The sequence below is a fragment of the Diabrotica undecimpunctata genome, chromosome 6 (genome assembly GCF_040954645.1).
Source record: "Diabrotica undecimpunctata isolate CICGRU chromosome 6, icDiaUnde3, whole genome shotgun sequence".
NCBI classification, from domain to species: Eukaryota; Metazoa; Arthropoda; class Insecta; order Coleoptera; family Chrysomelidae; genus Diabrotica; species Diabrotica undecimpunctata.
The window spans coordinates 91773268-91789913 of record NC_092808.1 but is presented as its reverse complement, the minus strand read 5'-3'; the positions used below and the strand labels follow the sequence as shown (position 1 = coordinate 91789913).

Genomic DNA, 16646 nt, shown 5'->3' with positions numbered 1-16646 from the left:
CCGGTTGGAAGGGGTTTCATTCGATCAGCGGATAAACTTGATACTGCTGGAGAATAAGTTCTCAAAAAAGTGGCACCTCGCGGTAAACTGGCAGTGGAACCCATATAGTATGGGGCTTTTCCTCCGCTACCCTGTAACAACAATAAAATATAATTAACTTTTTTTGTGCAATATATTTGAATAAATAACATTTATTTTTAGTATCTTATAATGTATAAATGTTCATACTTTTAATAAACTAAAACTATGATTTTTGTAAAGGTAAAGAATATCTATATTTAGTAGTAGGTAGTAGTAGGTAAGTACCCGTAACGATTAACTGTTTTAAAAAACCATCTTGTTTATATACTCTTTTTATTTGAGGGTTTTTTTGCCGCATCAACCTCCAAGGGTTGGTAGCATTACGTATTATAAAATATAGCCATGTAGTATAAAAGAAGTGTTAGATGGTTTATTAATATTTGTCACTGCTATACATTTTATTACTGTGTTTATTTTTATACATTAGGTTAACGACTGTTTACAATATCAGCCGTAACGTATAAACAAAAACAATATCAACGTACGCTAACGTTTGTGATACAATATTCTAATACTTTTAATTAAATCTCATATGTACCGTATTTATACCTATGATAGAAATATCTAAATACTTGTGTCTTTTCAATATCAGCTTCGATGTTATTGTTTATGAACCAAAGACCCTGTCTAAGCCACCAATACGTACTGTCAACTCGAGTCAATGGATTAAATGTTAAACATATTTACCTTTATATTAATAGTGAATTCTTTCTATTTTTATCTTATATCATATCTACTGATTTTAAAAGAAAAAATTATAATTGAGAGATTAAGAGACGTCATTTCCCTTTTACAGAAAACAAATCTTTCTTCTCTTTCGTAGATATATACAAATATTTTTATAAATCTAACTTTACGAAAAATAATAATAATAACTTAATTCTATGCACTGTGTTTTTATTTACCTTTCTTGATTTTTCGCAAAAATCCGACCTTACATTTACAATTATACTTAGAATAATTATTTACTTTAGAGATCTCAATTGATTGATTGATGTTTATAATTTACAAGTTATTTAATTAAGCTTGCTTCTAGCTTTTCCTTGTCTGTCATTATCTTAAGTTCTCCACAAATACATATTTCTTTATTTTTTATACTTTAGTACTTCCTTAAGATTTTATGAGTTAAATACTACAGATGTGATTTATTAAGAAACTAAATACAGTTGCAAATTAAAATTACAGGCAATACCAACGTGAAAATCGTGTCAACGCCCCACAGGTCGGGTGTAAAGGACATTTAAGGTGACATATTTAAAGAGAAAGAGCGTGAATAGAAAGAGTTTACGGATGTTTGGAAATGAGAATAAAAGGACCAAGGAAATAGTGTGATCGACTTGGAACTTGGCATTGGGATTTGTCTGTGATTAATACGTTTTTTATGAAGACTGAATACCAGTATGTTACCTATACCAGTGGACAAAGGAAAAGTCAGATAGATTTTGTGCTGTGTAGAAGTAACCAGCTAAAAGAGGCTACCAACTATAAAGTGATAAAAGATGAGTGTTAGTCAACATCGTCCGGTGACAATGTATACGGAGATAAAGATGAGGCCGACAGACAAATAAGCAGGACACTAGAAAGTAAAGTGGTAGAAGTTAAAAGATAAAGATTTAGCAAACGTCTTAAAGAGTAGTAGAGTTTGAGGAAAAAGATACGGTAAATGACTATTGGGAAGCCAACATAACCCACATAACTTTTTTTTAATTCCTTCTTCTTTAATAAAGCCTGTTCCCAGCATACTATCTAATTCACTGCTTTTAAAGAAAACTACATTTTCTATATCTTCTATTCCTGATCTCGGTTGTTTTTTGCTTGAATAGCTACAATATTTAGTTTATATCTTAATATCCCTTTTATTAATTGCTTTATAGCTCCTGTCGAAAAAGTACATCAAACATTCCCTGTTGCCAAATTGAGTTTGGGTTTTTTTACGTTTTTCATTTTGTTAACCATAATCTTATTTTTTATCATTGCCATTTCATTTTTATATCCAAATCACTATATATTCATGTCTTTTATTGTTGCCGGTTTTAAATCCTCATTTGGTCTCGGGTCTACTTTAATTTGAGTTATTTAATATTTTTTTGTAATTCTCGTTAAAAAATTTATTCAATATAGATATTATATTAATAATTAAAGTGATCAATAACAGAGCGAAGCTTACTAATTCTCTAACGTCCAAAAAGACTCGTTAAGAAATTTTCGAGAAAATTTGTGCGTATAAAAAGATTATTAATGGTTTTCTCATGAAACATCTTTCGTATCATATCATATTTCTTACGGACTCTGTAGAAATACTAGTAATTTTTAGCGATACATAAAATAATTAATCGTTTTGGACAACATATACCCATATATATATATATATATATATATATATATATATATATATATATATATATATATATAATGAACCACAAGTATTTGCTGACAACGTAAGGAAGTAAACATTAAATATTGGGTTTGCAACAATAAAAAATGAAACGTGTACTCTTGTAAATTTTTATTCCAAGCTTTCGGACTCCCTGATGAAGGACATAACCAATGTCCGAAAGCTTGGAATAAAAATTTACAAGAGCACACGTTTCAGTTTTTATTGCTGCAAACCCAATATTTAATGTTAACTTATATATTATATATATATATATATATATATATATATATATATATATACTTATATATATATATATAAATATATATATATATATATTCATATATATATATATATATATATATATATATATATATATATATATATATATATATATATATATATAAGTATAGGTCATGAACCGGGCGGGTTGTTTTCTAGGGTAATTTTTGGGAGTCTATTCTCATCCATTCGTCTTACATAACTGTACCACATCCTCTTTCGCTGCCTTTCCCGTCTTACAATATCTTGAATGTTGCACTGCTCTCTGACGTTTGTATTTCTCACCCTGTCTCTTCCTGTTTTACCCACTATTGTTCTTAGGGTTTTTATTTCGGCAACCCTTAGCATCTGTTTCGTTTTGTTGGTATCTTCTCGTACTTCTATGCCATATGTCATGATCGGTCGTATGCAAGTCTTGTAGATTCTAATTTTACTATCTGTGCGCATATACGGATTTGACCAGACTATCTCCCACAGACATCCCGACAATGCGGATGCTTTGTTGATCTGACTCCTTAGGTCCTTTACTGGGTCATGTGTGCTTGATATATCTACCCTGTCAAACGCCTTCGTCAGATCAACAAAGCAAATATACGATGGCATGCCGAACTCTATAGGTTTTTCTTTTCTTTGTTTTATTATGATTACTGCATCTGTTATAGATCGCCCTCTTATAAAACCTTATTGTTCTTCAGCATTAGTGATTTGCTTTTACAATCTGTCCTTAAGAACAGCTTTTTACTCATACACACGCGTAATTCTTTTGATCACCTGGCAGATAGAAAATATCACCAAAATGACCTGTCTTTTTTAGAATATCTGTTTTTAATATTAAAAAATTCCCTGTCAAAATAGCAGCTTGCCTCAACCATATATTTTGGATTTATTTGCAAAATAGTTTTGCAAGCATCTGCAGAGTTAAAATTCCTCCCAAATCGCCTGGCTTGTTTATTCTTGAATATTTAAATTTTCTTTAAAAAAAATATAAATTGCCTCAAAGATATTTTTTGTAATAAAATTTTCACATTTTTTTTTTAATTTAGGGGTTGCTAAATGACCGCTGCCCTGTAGCCAATCTGAATTTTTGTAACACAACAAATCCCTAACCAGAATTTTTTATAATATTTGTTGTCAGTAGCCACGTATACCTTTTTAGTTATTTAAAATATATTGCTGATTAAATCGGCGTGTTTATATTCGTTTAAATACAATTAATGTTTTAACAGTTAGGATTTAAAAGTAGACAGTATATACTTAAACAACGTAAAGTTCATTATACTCGTTCATTAAAAATGATCTAAGGCCTGATGAATATTTTTTGTGTGACTTAAAATTTACATTGTTACAATATTGCTATTATTTTCGTTTATACATCAATTTTATTCAGTTTTGTGGTGTATTATCATAAACACAATGTTGCTTTTCAGATGAGCCTAAATGATTAATGATACTATGGTTGCTTTGTGTTTTACTGATTTCTTATTCAGTAGCGTAGCAGCGTACTTTAATTTTATATTTGGAAATATCTTGATGTATTTTTATGAAAAATTTATGTTAAAGTTACAGCCCAAAATATTTTTAAATGTTGTCTGTTTATTACTATTGTCTCCACTGTGGAGAGGAACATCCCGCTAACTACAGAGGAGGGATGATAGCAAAGGAGATGCAAAAGATGACAAATGATTTTACATAAGCAATATCAAAGAACAATTCAATAGGAACGAGTAGCCAAAACAAATGTAGGTGGGAAAAGCTACTGCCAAGCAGTATCTGGTGAGTTACAACCTAAAACCTATGACAACAAACAACACGATAGCATTGAACAAACTCTTCAACAAATCCTGGAGAGATTAACCAAAATGTATGAGCGTATTTTAAGACCAGAATATAGCACCAAAGGAGCTATCGCTAAAAACATTCATTCGGGTAGATTAAAAATCATGGAGGGAGACGGCAATGGACTTCTGCAACATCAAAAAGAACTTTAGACAGTCCTGGACATAGAATATATTAATATCTGTCTCATGGTCGAAACAAACTTTACTAAAGAATCATTTATTCGATTTAAGGGATACAGAGTGTATTATACTACACATCCTAAAAATATCACCAAGGCGGCAGTGCATCACGCAGATTTGGGCTATCAAACAGAGAAAATTCAAGCTACTGCTGTGAATTTCATGACTAGAACATATTGTATAGAATCATACTTCCCACCAAGGCATGCTCTCAAAAAGCACCAATATTTAGATCTTTTGGAGAGTAATGGAATTTCATGACTAGAACATATTGTATAGAATCATACTTCCCACCAAGGCATGCTCTCAAAAGCACCAATATTTAGATCTTTTGGAGAGTAATGGAGAAGAAGAATATAAAAACAACGGAATGGAAATAAACTTAGAGAAAACCGAATACCTAACAACAGAAAACAAGGATATGAGAAACCTAGAGATAGACGAGGGAAGACAAATAAATGGAGCAGATAAATTCAAGTATTTAGGAACCATAATATCGAACCAGGGAACAACAGAAGAAGATATAAACAACAGACTGAGACAAACAAGAAACTGTATAAGACAACTAAACTCAGTGTTGTGGGATAAGAACATTACGATAAAGACAAAAAAGAGAATATATAACACCCTGACAAGAAGTATCCTGACATATGGGTCCGAAAACTGGACAATAAACAAGAGAAATAGAGGTAGAATAAGAGCAGTAGAAATGGAGTTCCTGAGGAGAAGCTGTAGACTTACAAAAAGAGACAGAATTGAAAACGCAGAGATTAAGCGGAGAATGGGAGTGCAATCAGACATAATCGACTATATAAAGGAGAAGAGACTATCCTGGTACGGCCACGTCAGAAGAGCGGACAGAGGACGCTGGATAAACAAAATCACAGAATGGAGCCCGATTGGAAGAAGAAAGAGAGGAAGACCCCGAAGGTCATTCAGAGATGAAATCGACGAGGCTATGAAGAAAAGAACCCTGCGAGATGGAGACTGGAATGACAGGGAAAATTGGAGAAAACGGTTGAGTGAAGGAAGACAGTGAAAACTGTGGAAATCCTTAGTAGTAGTAGTGGAGAGTAATGGCCAAAAATAAATTTATAATTGAGTACTATCTCGACTTTAATGTCAAGAATACGTATTGGGGGTATAGGTTATTACCGGCCGAAGGAAAAGAACTTCCAGAAGCAATAAATGATCTAAAATGTGAAGCACTTTTAACTAGAAAGACGAAATATTGGCCTACGGATCGAAATAAAACACCAGATGTAATTGACTTTTTTATAATTCGAAATGTCTTAGTAAAATATATGCACGTCGAGGAAGCATGGTGTCTGAATTCCGACCACTCTTAGACCCTACTCACACATAAAAATAAAGCTATTCAAATGAAAACATCTCCTAGACTCGTAAAACAACGAAGTAATTGAAAAATCTTTAGGCTCCAACTTTAAGAACCAAAGAACAACTAGTTGCGCAGACGGAAATATTTGTTAAAGATATCCAGCAAGCTGTATGCGATAATACACCTACAATTGCAGCCAGAGCCAAAGGTTATAACTATCCTAGAGAAATAAGGTGCCAAGTCTTTAAAAAAAGATGACTTAGAAAGATTTAGCATTATTCTAGAGCTCCAGATGACAAAAATAGACTGAAGAACTCAACGCAGTAACTAAAAAGATAAATCAAAAGAATAAAAAATTAGACAATCAGTGACTATCTAAGTGAATTACCAGTCGACAGTAAAACAGACTATTTACTCTGGAGAGCAACTGCAAGACTAAACTCAACTAAAAAGACCAATCCTGCAAAACCCTCCAATAAGGAATGCAGATGGAGCTGGGGCAAAAGAAATTCACAACTAATAGATTTGGCGAAAGCACACTTAATTAGAGAAACCTTCTACAGAAATAAAACGAAATTAGACCAACCAACCAAAATAAAGAAAAACAAGAACCCTAAGAAGGCTCCTGGGTATGATGTAGTAACCGGGAAGATTTTAAAATAACTTCCTAGGAAAGTCTTAATTAAACTTACCTATCTTATTGATGTCTTTTTCAGACTTAGGTAGGCACTAAAGATATGGAAGGTAGAAGACGTGATGATGATCGCTAAATCTAGAAAATACCAACAAAGGTTTCTTCCTACTGTCAAATCTCCTTACTACCTGTAATTTTGAACCTGTTCAAAAAATTATTATTGTTCAAAAGATTGAAACCCGGATAGATCATTAGATCAAGTCTACAGAATAATGAGTCTAAAAAATAATTTTTAGAATCCGTAAACTCTTTTTCTTTTAACTTCATTTTTCTTTTGTCGTTCATTTAGAACATGAGTCAGTATAATAGCTATAAATATGAGTGATATAGAAATGATTAGTGACGATGTCCTGTACATTCGTGCCACTATTTCAGGAAGTGAAGACGAGTCTGAACCTGAAAAACGTTCTGGCTATATTCATCTCACACACGATGCAAAGCAAATCGTGCTTAACGTTTACAACAGTAAGTACTCGTTAAAAATACATACTGTTTAGTCTAACTTTCCTAATACCGGGTGAATTTTAAAACAACCAGTACCAAGTGGAGCGACTTCTCACCCCAGTAGTTTGGTTCAATTTTAAGCGCAAGGATTATATGTATCTCGTTAATCTTACCATTTTTTCAACTCTTTATTTTCTGTATACGTTGTTTGGTACCAATTCAACAAATTATAAATCAGAGACAGAAGACACTCACATTCGGAAATTCACCAAATAAACAAATAATTTTAGTAGTTATCAGATATCAGACGTACTTAGGGCTAATTGCACTTTACAAATTCTTAGAGAGACCCCAACTAGAAAGTGATAGTTCGAAGAATCTAGACAAAAATATGCTAAAAGAGGAATTATAAAAGTTCCCATTGTGTAATAGTAAGAATGGAAGTTTAAAGAAAAAGGAAACACATTACAATCAACTGCTAACATGTAAAGAATGCGACTGCATATCATGGCAAGTAATTAGTATAGTCATTAGTAACCATTTTCCAAAACTTTCGTCTAAACTGATAAAATCAGATTTGTAGAACGTTTCCGCGAAATCCGATGAGAATATTTAATTTTCTGTTAGCGGGATTTTGGGTTTTACTATTTCTTTGTGCTCTTAATACATTAACTATTAATGTCCTAAACCGTCAACCCGATTGATTAAACTTAGTTACAGATAATAACTAAAACGTTAAACCTCGAGCGAGAATTCATCTCACCCGGTATTAGGAACGTTAATCATATTTACCGATTAATTAATTCATAAAAAACACAGAATTCCTAGCAGAATTCCTTACAAATTCCTTAAAATTACATATTTTTTCTTAGGTCTTCTTTCGACGATGGTTAAATCAGAAGGGATCAAAAAGACGGCTTTTTGACACAAGTGCCATGATCCACTGTCTACGAACTTATAAAACGTTTGATAGACGGTCCGGTGTAGCGAAAAAAAAATAAAGGATTCTGGTGCCCATCGAGTATTAGCGAATTTTTATTTATCAGCTGTACGGGAAACAATATATCATTATGTATTCAGTGAATAACTTACCAACGTTAAACAAACTTTTGAGTGAATTAAGAAACAAAGAAATAATCCTCGAGTATCATAAAACTACTTTTTGGAGGTTTTTAAAATCTAATGGTTTTATGTTTAAAACAATGAATAAACGGCAGGCAATTATGGAATCCAGCCATTTGATAAAGTGGAGGTTCGATTATTTGGAGAGTCTAAGGTCTTTTAGGAGTGAAGGGAAGAACTTGTATTATTTCGATGAAACTTCGACACTCGGGATTGGTTCGACACCCACGATATAGTTAAGAAATGTTGAACCGATGGTAGTAAAAATTGCGTTACCAATGTTTCTCCTTCTAGACGGAAGAGAATTTGTATTTTAAATTGTGGGGGAGAATCAGGATGGGTAGAAGATGCTTTATTACTCTCTGTTAAGAGTGTAAGTGATTGGCGCTTAGATTATCATCAATGGACCCTACTTTGTTTGAAAAGTGGTTTGAGCAGCAATTATTGCAGAAATTAGCAGCAACTACCTAAGCTAAAAAGAAACAGTAGTATCTTCACATTCCAATGTGAATTGAATGTGGGGGTTGTAACTATTGAAATACCAAAGTATATCATTTATCCCTGTGCTTGGTAATGCTAATATTATGTCATCAACATATTTTTTATAAAATGTAATTTATAAGTAGGTTCAGTACCTTTTTTAGATACCAAATTAATACGAAAAGGTACCCATTTACTGGTTGATTGGTATAGAAAACCTCTCAGTTCAGGCAGATATCTCAATTATTGGTCATACCATAAATATTCAATGAAAGTTAATTTAGTTAAAGAAATGAAAAATGGTGTCCTTAAAATCTTTCCATACAAAAAATCTAAAAATCCCTTATAACCTATTCATTGAAAACTCATACCTAAGGATACTACCAAAGAAAATTTTATTTAACACTCCACAAAATTTAACTAGTCATTTAAGAAACGAAGAAAATCTGTCTGTATCACAAGATAGAATTGGACCTGTAGATCCTTTACCAAAACAAACTACAATTAGATATGTATATCTTCCATACATTAAGGACATTGGACAGAAACTAAGAAGAATTTTTTCACAATTAATTATATTAAAATAGCACATAAAACGGTACTAACAGTTAAGAAAGTTTTTTCTAAACTTAAAGACCAATCCGCACTCTTGTCTTTAACGGATGTTGTTTACTGTATACCGTGCGGATCATGTGAACAAGTATACTATGGTTAAACATCAAGATGCCTTAAAGACCGCATTACATCCCACAAGTCAGATAATAGACTGCGTCCTGAAAAAAGTGCATTGGGTGAACATGCATTTAAAAATGGGCATCAGATAGATTGTAATAACATTAAAGTAGTAGAACAGGAAAGTAACATCACCAAAAAACTTTTTCTTGAAATGGCCTACATTTGCCAAAATAACAATGCAATGAATCATAGAACGGATATTGGTCATCTAAATGAAATGTCTCCTATTTGTTACTACTAGATAAATGCAATAATAGCACAAACAATAATTTATCAATTGACATTTAAAAGAATTTTGTCAGAATAATGTCATGTATTTATTTGGAATAATTAAGTGTTTTTGGATGTACAGAAATTTTTAAAATTTTTAAACATAAAAATAGGTTTTTTTATATTGAAAAAAGATGAGAGACTATGATAAATTTTATCAACATTATAATACATCTTCGTTGATACAACATCATTAAGTTTGTAAGTAGTGAATTTTTTGATTAATTATACCAACGCCAACAATTTATTCATCACATTTGTAGCTCCCTGATGAAGGACATAACCAATGTCCGAAAGCTTGGAATAAAAATGTAAAAGAGTACACGTTTCATTTTTATTGCTGCAAACCCAATATTTAACGTTTACTTCCTTACGTTGTCAGCAAATACTTCTGGTTCATATATATATATATATATATATATATATATATATATATATATATATATATATATATATATATATATATATATATATATATATGTGTATTTTTCTGGGATTGCCGTAATTTTGATAAAATGTATCAGTATAAAATATAAGTCCGACCCTGTATATAACTACACCTAAAATATTCTATCCGAAATATCTTGCAACGAACAGTAAACCGAACATTTCGCTACGACGAACTACTGCATTTATTATATTTTACAGTTCTTGTCAGTTGCTTGCTATTAGGACGGTATCATCAGCATACCTGATGTTGTCTATGTTGGTTCCGTTAATCTTGATTACACATTGAACCTCGTCTAATGCTTTTCTGGATAATAGATTCGGAATACAGATTAAATAATAGTGGTGATAAGACGCAACCTTGTCGCACTCCGCGTCGGAGGAGTAGGTATCATAAATGGAATATTTTGAAAATATAAAATATAAGGTTGTATATTTAAAAAATATAAGAAAATCGTAGTTTTCTTTTGTACTTAACTCTGTATACGAATATTTGTCAATGATTTCTGTTAAACTTAATTTGAAAACTAAAATATATTGCTTACCTTTTTTGTTTATTTCATAGCGATTTCGAAATAAAAAATATACACAATTCCTTAAATACCGTGTATAATAGTGTCGACATCCATATTATAAGAACAGGGGTTATGAGAGGAATCTGAATATGAGAACATATATATTTATAAGCAACGGCTGTATAATTATTTCCACCTTTTTAATTCATAATTATTTTTATAAAAACATGCTGTCTTATTTTATTATATCTTAAAATTTATAACATTTTTACTTTCTGATAGTATTATATAAATATGTATTATATATTTTCTCCAATCAGGAATCATTTTTAAATGCTGGCTGCACCGTCAATGACTTCCAATTATGCCTGTGAATTAATTTCCTATTACCGAGTTTTGTTTATTGACGATAAATTATACATATTTGTATAAACTTCTTGACCTCATAAAATAGTAGTTACAAGTGGTATAACACACTTAACGGTATTTACAAAAAAAAAACAAAGCTTACAGCATCTGTGACAGAATAGTTAATTGCAGCGTGTTTCTCGAGCGTATAAATCTCAGGATCCTTTTGAAAAGGTGATTATATAAAGGGAACTGTTACAAAGCCTTTTTTAGAGTGCCATATTGACGATTAAGATGTCGACAGTTTTCAACGTTTTTTGTTTTGAAATTCTTTAAACGTGAAGTTCAATTTATGTTATCATTAATGATATAAATTTACAAATATTTTCTTTGCCCTTTTTTCAGTTAAAATTTATTACACAATTCGAATTATGGCGTTGTTTTTTTTATACAGGGTGTATGTTTTTAATAATAGAAAATTGTCCGATTGTTCTTTATTATCAAGGTATACTAAAAATGTAAATGACCTAAGTGACCCTACAATGACATCAACAAATATTAGCGTAAATGACACTCCTGTATTTGTGAATAAAGATAAACAAAAGAAAGGAACAGAAAAATAAAAATACCGTTTATTGAATTTGGCATGGCTTCTTTTATTAAAATCAAAAAAAAAATTGTTACAACTGTGATTTAATCTTTCTAAGAATAACAATGCTGATTAAAAGGCAGACATCCTGTTATAGTGTATTTTTATGTATGAGAGAGTAATAAAACAATAAATTATGTATGCAAATCCCTAAACTGTTGATACGGGTGACTCAATGAAAAACAGATATTTGTCAACAAGTTTACAGAAATATATAGGAAAACAATTTTAAATTGAGTATGACCACCAGGTATAAAGGTTGGAGCAGAATAGAATACAATAGTTGTGAGGATTACTAATCCCTAAATAAGGTTGCCAGTGTCGGAGTGATGGAGGTTAACAGGTACTAATGAATTTGCAAGAAATGTAAGATGTTTATTTTATTGGTTATATATAACCAATAAAAGTTTAATAGGTACCTACCTATTTGAAAAATAAAGTTTAATTCTTTAGATAAAATAAAACGTTTTATTTTATCTATTTGCAAAATAAAGTTTAATTCTTTGCCTATTTGCAAAATAAAGTTTAATTCTTTAGATAAAATAAAACGTTTTATTTTATCTGAAATGAGTGCATTCCAAGAAGTAAGGGTTTCAACAATCAAACATTTAATTCTTTAATTCCAGGAATCTACGACAGTAATTGACTAGATAATTACCTTCTAAACTTATTCCACAGAAAATGTGATAGTGGGTTTTTCCATTTTGTTTATAGGAAGGTCCAAGTGGCGTATTCAAAATTCTTAACAGTTCACTAAAAGTAGGTACTTCAGTTGCAAGGTGCAGTTTATTGTGTATACTAGTGTTATGGAAAATTTGAAAGTGCCGTGTAAACGCCGAAAAATTGGTCCTCTAACAGTTAATGAAAAAACATTAATATTTAATTGTTTTAAATCATTTACAGACAAACGTTTATGTGAAAGTGTTGATGAGACCGTTGAGTTAGTTAGCAGTACACTTGGTGTTGGGAAATCTACGATTTACAGAGTTATTAAAGAAGAGAAATGTGGTACTTTTCAAATGCCACGTAATGCTCCAGGGAAACCAAAATTTCAAATAGAATATCATTTTAAAGAAGGACTTCGACGGAAAGTGCATGAATTCATCTTTAGACAAGAATTTCCAACATTGGATAAAGTTCTTGTCTCAGTTCGAGATGATAAGGATTACCCAGAAATGAGTCGAAGTACGTTATGGAAACTTTTAAAAGAAATAGGCTTCCGCTGGAAAAAGAATCCCAGAAAGTCTATTTTATTAGAAAGAAGCGATATTGTCATATGGAGAAGACATTTTCTAAGAACCATAAAGGAAATGAGAAATCAAAAAAGAAAAATATTTTATCTTGATGAAACATGGATCAACGAGGGTCATACACCAAATAAATTTTGGCAGGATGAAACTGTTACAAGTCAAAGGCACGCTTTTGTAAATAACTTATTTACTGGTTTAAACCCACCATCAGGAAAGGGACGCAGGCTGAAAATAGTACACATTGGCAGTTCAGACGGTTTTGTTGAAGGTGGTTTATTAACTTTTGAATCAACTCGTACCGGTGACTACCATGAAGACATGAACGCTAATGTCTTTCAAGAATGGTTCGAACAAATGATAGATCTTCTTCCTAAGAACTGTGTAATAGTAATGGATAATGCAAGTTATCACTCCAGACTTATAGAAGGACTGCCCACAACCAAGTGGTTAAAAAAAGACTTGCAGAATTGGCTGAGTTCAAAAAATATTACGTACCATCCCGGATCTATAAGAAAGGAACTTTATTCGTTGTGTGCCCTTCATAAAGAAAAATTTAAAAAATACGAAATTGATGAAATTGCCAAAAATCGTGGAATGACAGTACTTAGATCCCCACCATATCATTGTGAATTAAACCCGATTGAACTGGTATGGGCACAGATAAAGAGTGAAGTTTCAAGAAAAAATACCACTTTTAAAATTCATGATGTTAAACAGTTGTTTTTGGAGGCCGTAAAGAAGAGGAAAAAATTTGGAAGCTGGACAATATTACTGATAAAATGATCGAGCCAGTTATTATAAATCTTGGTTCTGAAAGTTCATCTTCTGAATCTGATTTGGATTTGTAACAAGTAGCTGTAAGTTTTATATTAATATTTTTATTCATCTATTTAACATACCTTAGAAGGTTTTAAAAACTCTTTTTCTCTTTTGTAATTTTTAAAAATTAAAAAAAAATGTGAATTTTTTAAAACCCTTTTTAATGTAGGCCTGTCAGTTCTAATATAGTGTGTGATAAAAGAGGTCACTTTTGTTTACATACACATAACACTTTATAACACTGAAATAATTCATTTATTTTTTACAATTATTCAAAGTAATTTTTCAATTAATCTTGAGCACGCCCATGGAGTGGTCGGAGCTACCAGTTAAAAGTTTAGTTATTAGTTTAGATTAGATTAGATTAGATTAGATTAGATTAGTTATGCTAATTACTCTCTCGTTCATAAAAATAAACTATAGTTAGAAAATATCTGCTCACAAAAGTACAAAACCGATGAAATGCCTAAGAACAGAATGAACAAAAAGGTGACGACTGATAGAATTGCGGTTGGTAGGAGATTAAAAGAAGATCTCGTAATAATTATACAAAACTTAACGGTAAGAATAGACAAAGAGATACTACCGGCTATAAACAAAAATAATTGACTAAAGATACATAGATTGAAATACAGACATATTTCAATACATAATCGATAGATTGAGACCCAGAGTATTTTTTTAAATATTTTCAAACTATTAGGAGTTTTTACCCTTTTATTTGATTGCTAGTTAGAGCAAAAAATTACAAAAAAATATGCAATGGAAAATCTGGCTTCTATCAATGTCATAATAAAAGATTGCTAAAATATGAGTATTTATTGTACTGTTTCTTTCTCATGTTTACGTTTATTTGGTAACAGTATATTTTGCATAGCATATATTGCCTATGAGCAGTGTCGACGAACGGTCGGACGCACCTGGGGCCTCACGCTCAGAGTGATCGCCTGGCTCTACACCGTCATTAGGCCAATGCTAACTTACTGAGGTATTGCTTGGGTACCAAAAATGCTACAGGCAACAGCGATTAACAAACTAAACCATATTCACCGGATGACTTGCATAAATATAACAGGTGCCATGAAAACAACACCAACTGCTGCAATGGAGTTGATCATCGGCATCACGCCTCTAGATATATATGTCAAAGAGGTGACGCTAGTGACAATGATGCGACTGCGCTCAGCTGGTGCAAACCTTGATGTAGGAATGGGACAATTGAGAACTCGCTTCTGGCGGCAGAGCTGGATGCGTTACCACTGCTACAGGCAGGCTGCGACTCAATTGAACCAAAGTTTGTCTTTAACAAACCCTACAAAATTGAAACAAGACAGTATATGGAGACAAACGTGTCAAATGCTTATTGCATATACACCGATGGCTCCAAAATTAAAGAAGGCTCAGGATGCGGGATATACTCCAGATCACTGAATCTAAGAATAAAGTGGGGTATGGGCAAAAATGCCAGCGTAGTTCAGACAGAACTGACTGGTATCTCCATAGCCGCAAAAGAGATAACCCAAAAAGGTATAGCAGGGAAAACTATAATGATCTGCACAGATAGCAGACAAGCGCTACTAACCTTGAATAGACCACGTGTCACATCAGGTTTAGTAATGGAGTGTCACGAGTCACTAACTCAAGCTTCGGATGGTAATATCATCATCCTGAGGTGGGTTAAAGGACACAATAGAAATAAAGGCAACCGCATTTCTGACCAATTAACTAGGAAGGCGGCAGGCCTAAGACTCTTAGGACCTGGGGATCTTTTTGGTTGGTCAACTACAACAATCGTGGAAATTGTCAAATGTCACTCCCATACGCAAACCGTAAAAAGATGGGAAGAAGGGAAAGGATGTAAACTTGCCAGGGTAAGACTAAGTAACCTTGAAGAGCCAACATCAAAGAAGTACTTAGGAATGACCAGGAAAAATCTACGTTTGTCAGTTGGTTTTTTAACTGGTCATTGTCAACTAAGCAAACACCTCCACACACTGGGGCTAGCAGACACACCTCTATGTAGGAAGTGCGAACGAGAAGACGAAACTGTAGAGCATGTCCTATGTGAATGCCCAGAGTTATCGTTAATACGAGAGTACGCGTTCGGCGAGTCCTGGCCCACACTTGCCCACATAAGAGAAATGTCTCCTGGTGACTTGTCCACCTTCCTAGAAATTGCAGGATGGACAATGAGCTAAGGGTGACAGCTCCCTGGGAGGATGCACAATGGGTCAATTGTGGCCTAAGTGCTGTGAAACTTAAATCGCCCTCCCTCCTCTACAGATACAGATGACATATCTATCTGTTACCAAAATAAACTTAAACATGAGAAAGAAACAGTACAATAAATACTCATATTTTAGCAATCTTTTATTATTTATTATTTTTATACACAGAACTATGTATTAGAACTTAGTCTTTGGTATGAAACTAAAAAACAATTTCGTTTCCGTGTACTACATAAAAATATCTTATATTTTATAAATAATGCAAATGTAGTATTTTTACAATTGACCTTTCTGCATATATTTTGTTTATTAGCATAGTCCACTAAATGTTGAGCCTTATGAAGACGTTTAACTTCGGCAGGTATGGGTTGAATTTTGACTCTTTGTTTTTTATGTTTTGGCTTCAGGTCTTCGTAGTCGCTACAGGTCTCAGAATCGGAAGACTGAGTGTTATCCAAAATCATTTGTTCTCCCATTTCCAATTTAAATGATCTCAGTTGAGGAATGTTTTTGGCTGGTACATGTTTTCCCTTTGTACTGCTCTGTATTGA

General features: G+C 32.4%; 1 protein-coding gene across 1 annotated transcript in view; it reads right to left on the bottom strand.

Moving 5' to 3' along the window:
- Positions 1 to 16646, bottom strand: part of LOC140443550 (coiled-coil domain-containing protein AGAP005037) — a 1206743-nt gene that overhangs the window by 180669 nt on the left and 1009428 nt on the right. Inside the window, exon 8 of the mRNA XM_072534868.1 lies at positions 2 to 131. Within this exon, the coding sequence (XP_072390969.1) occupies positions 2 to 131 (130 nt within the window). The remainder of the gene's footprint in view (position 1; positions 132 to 16646) is intronic.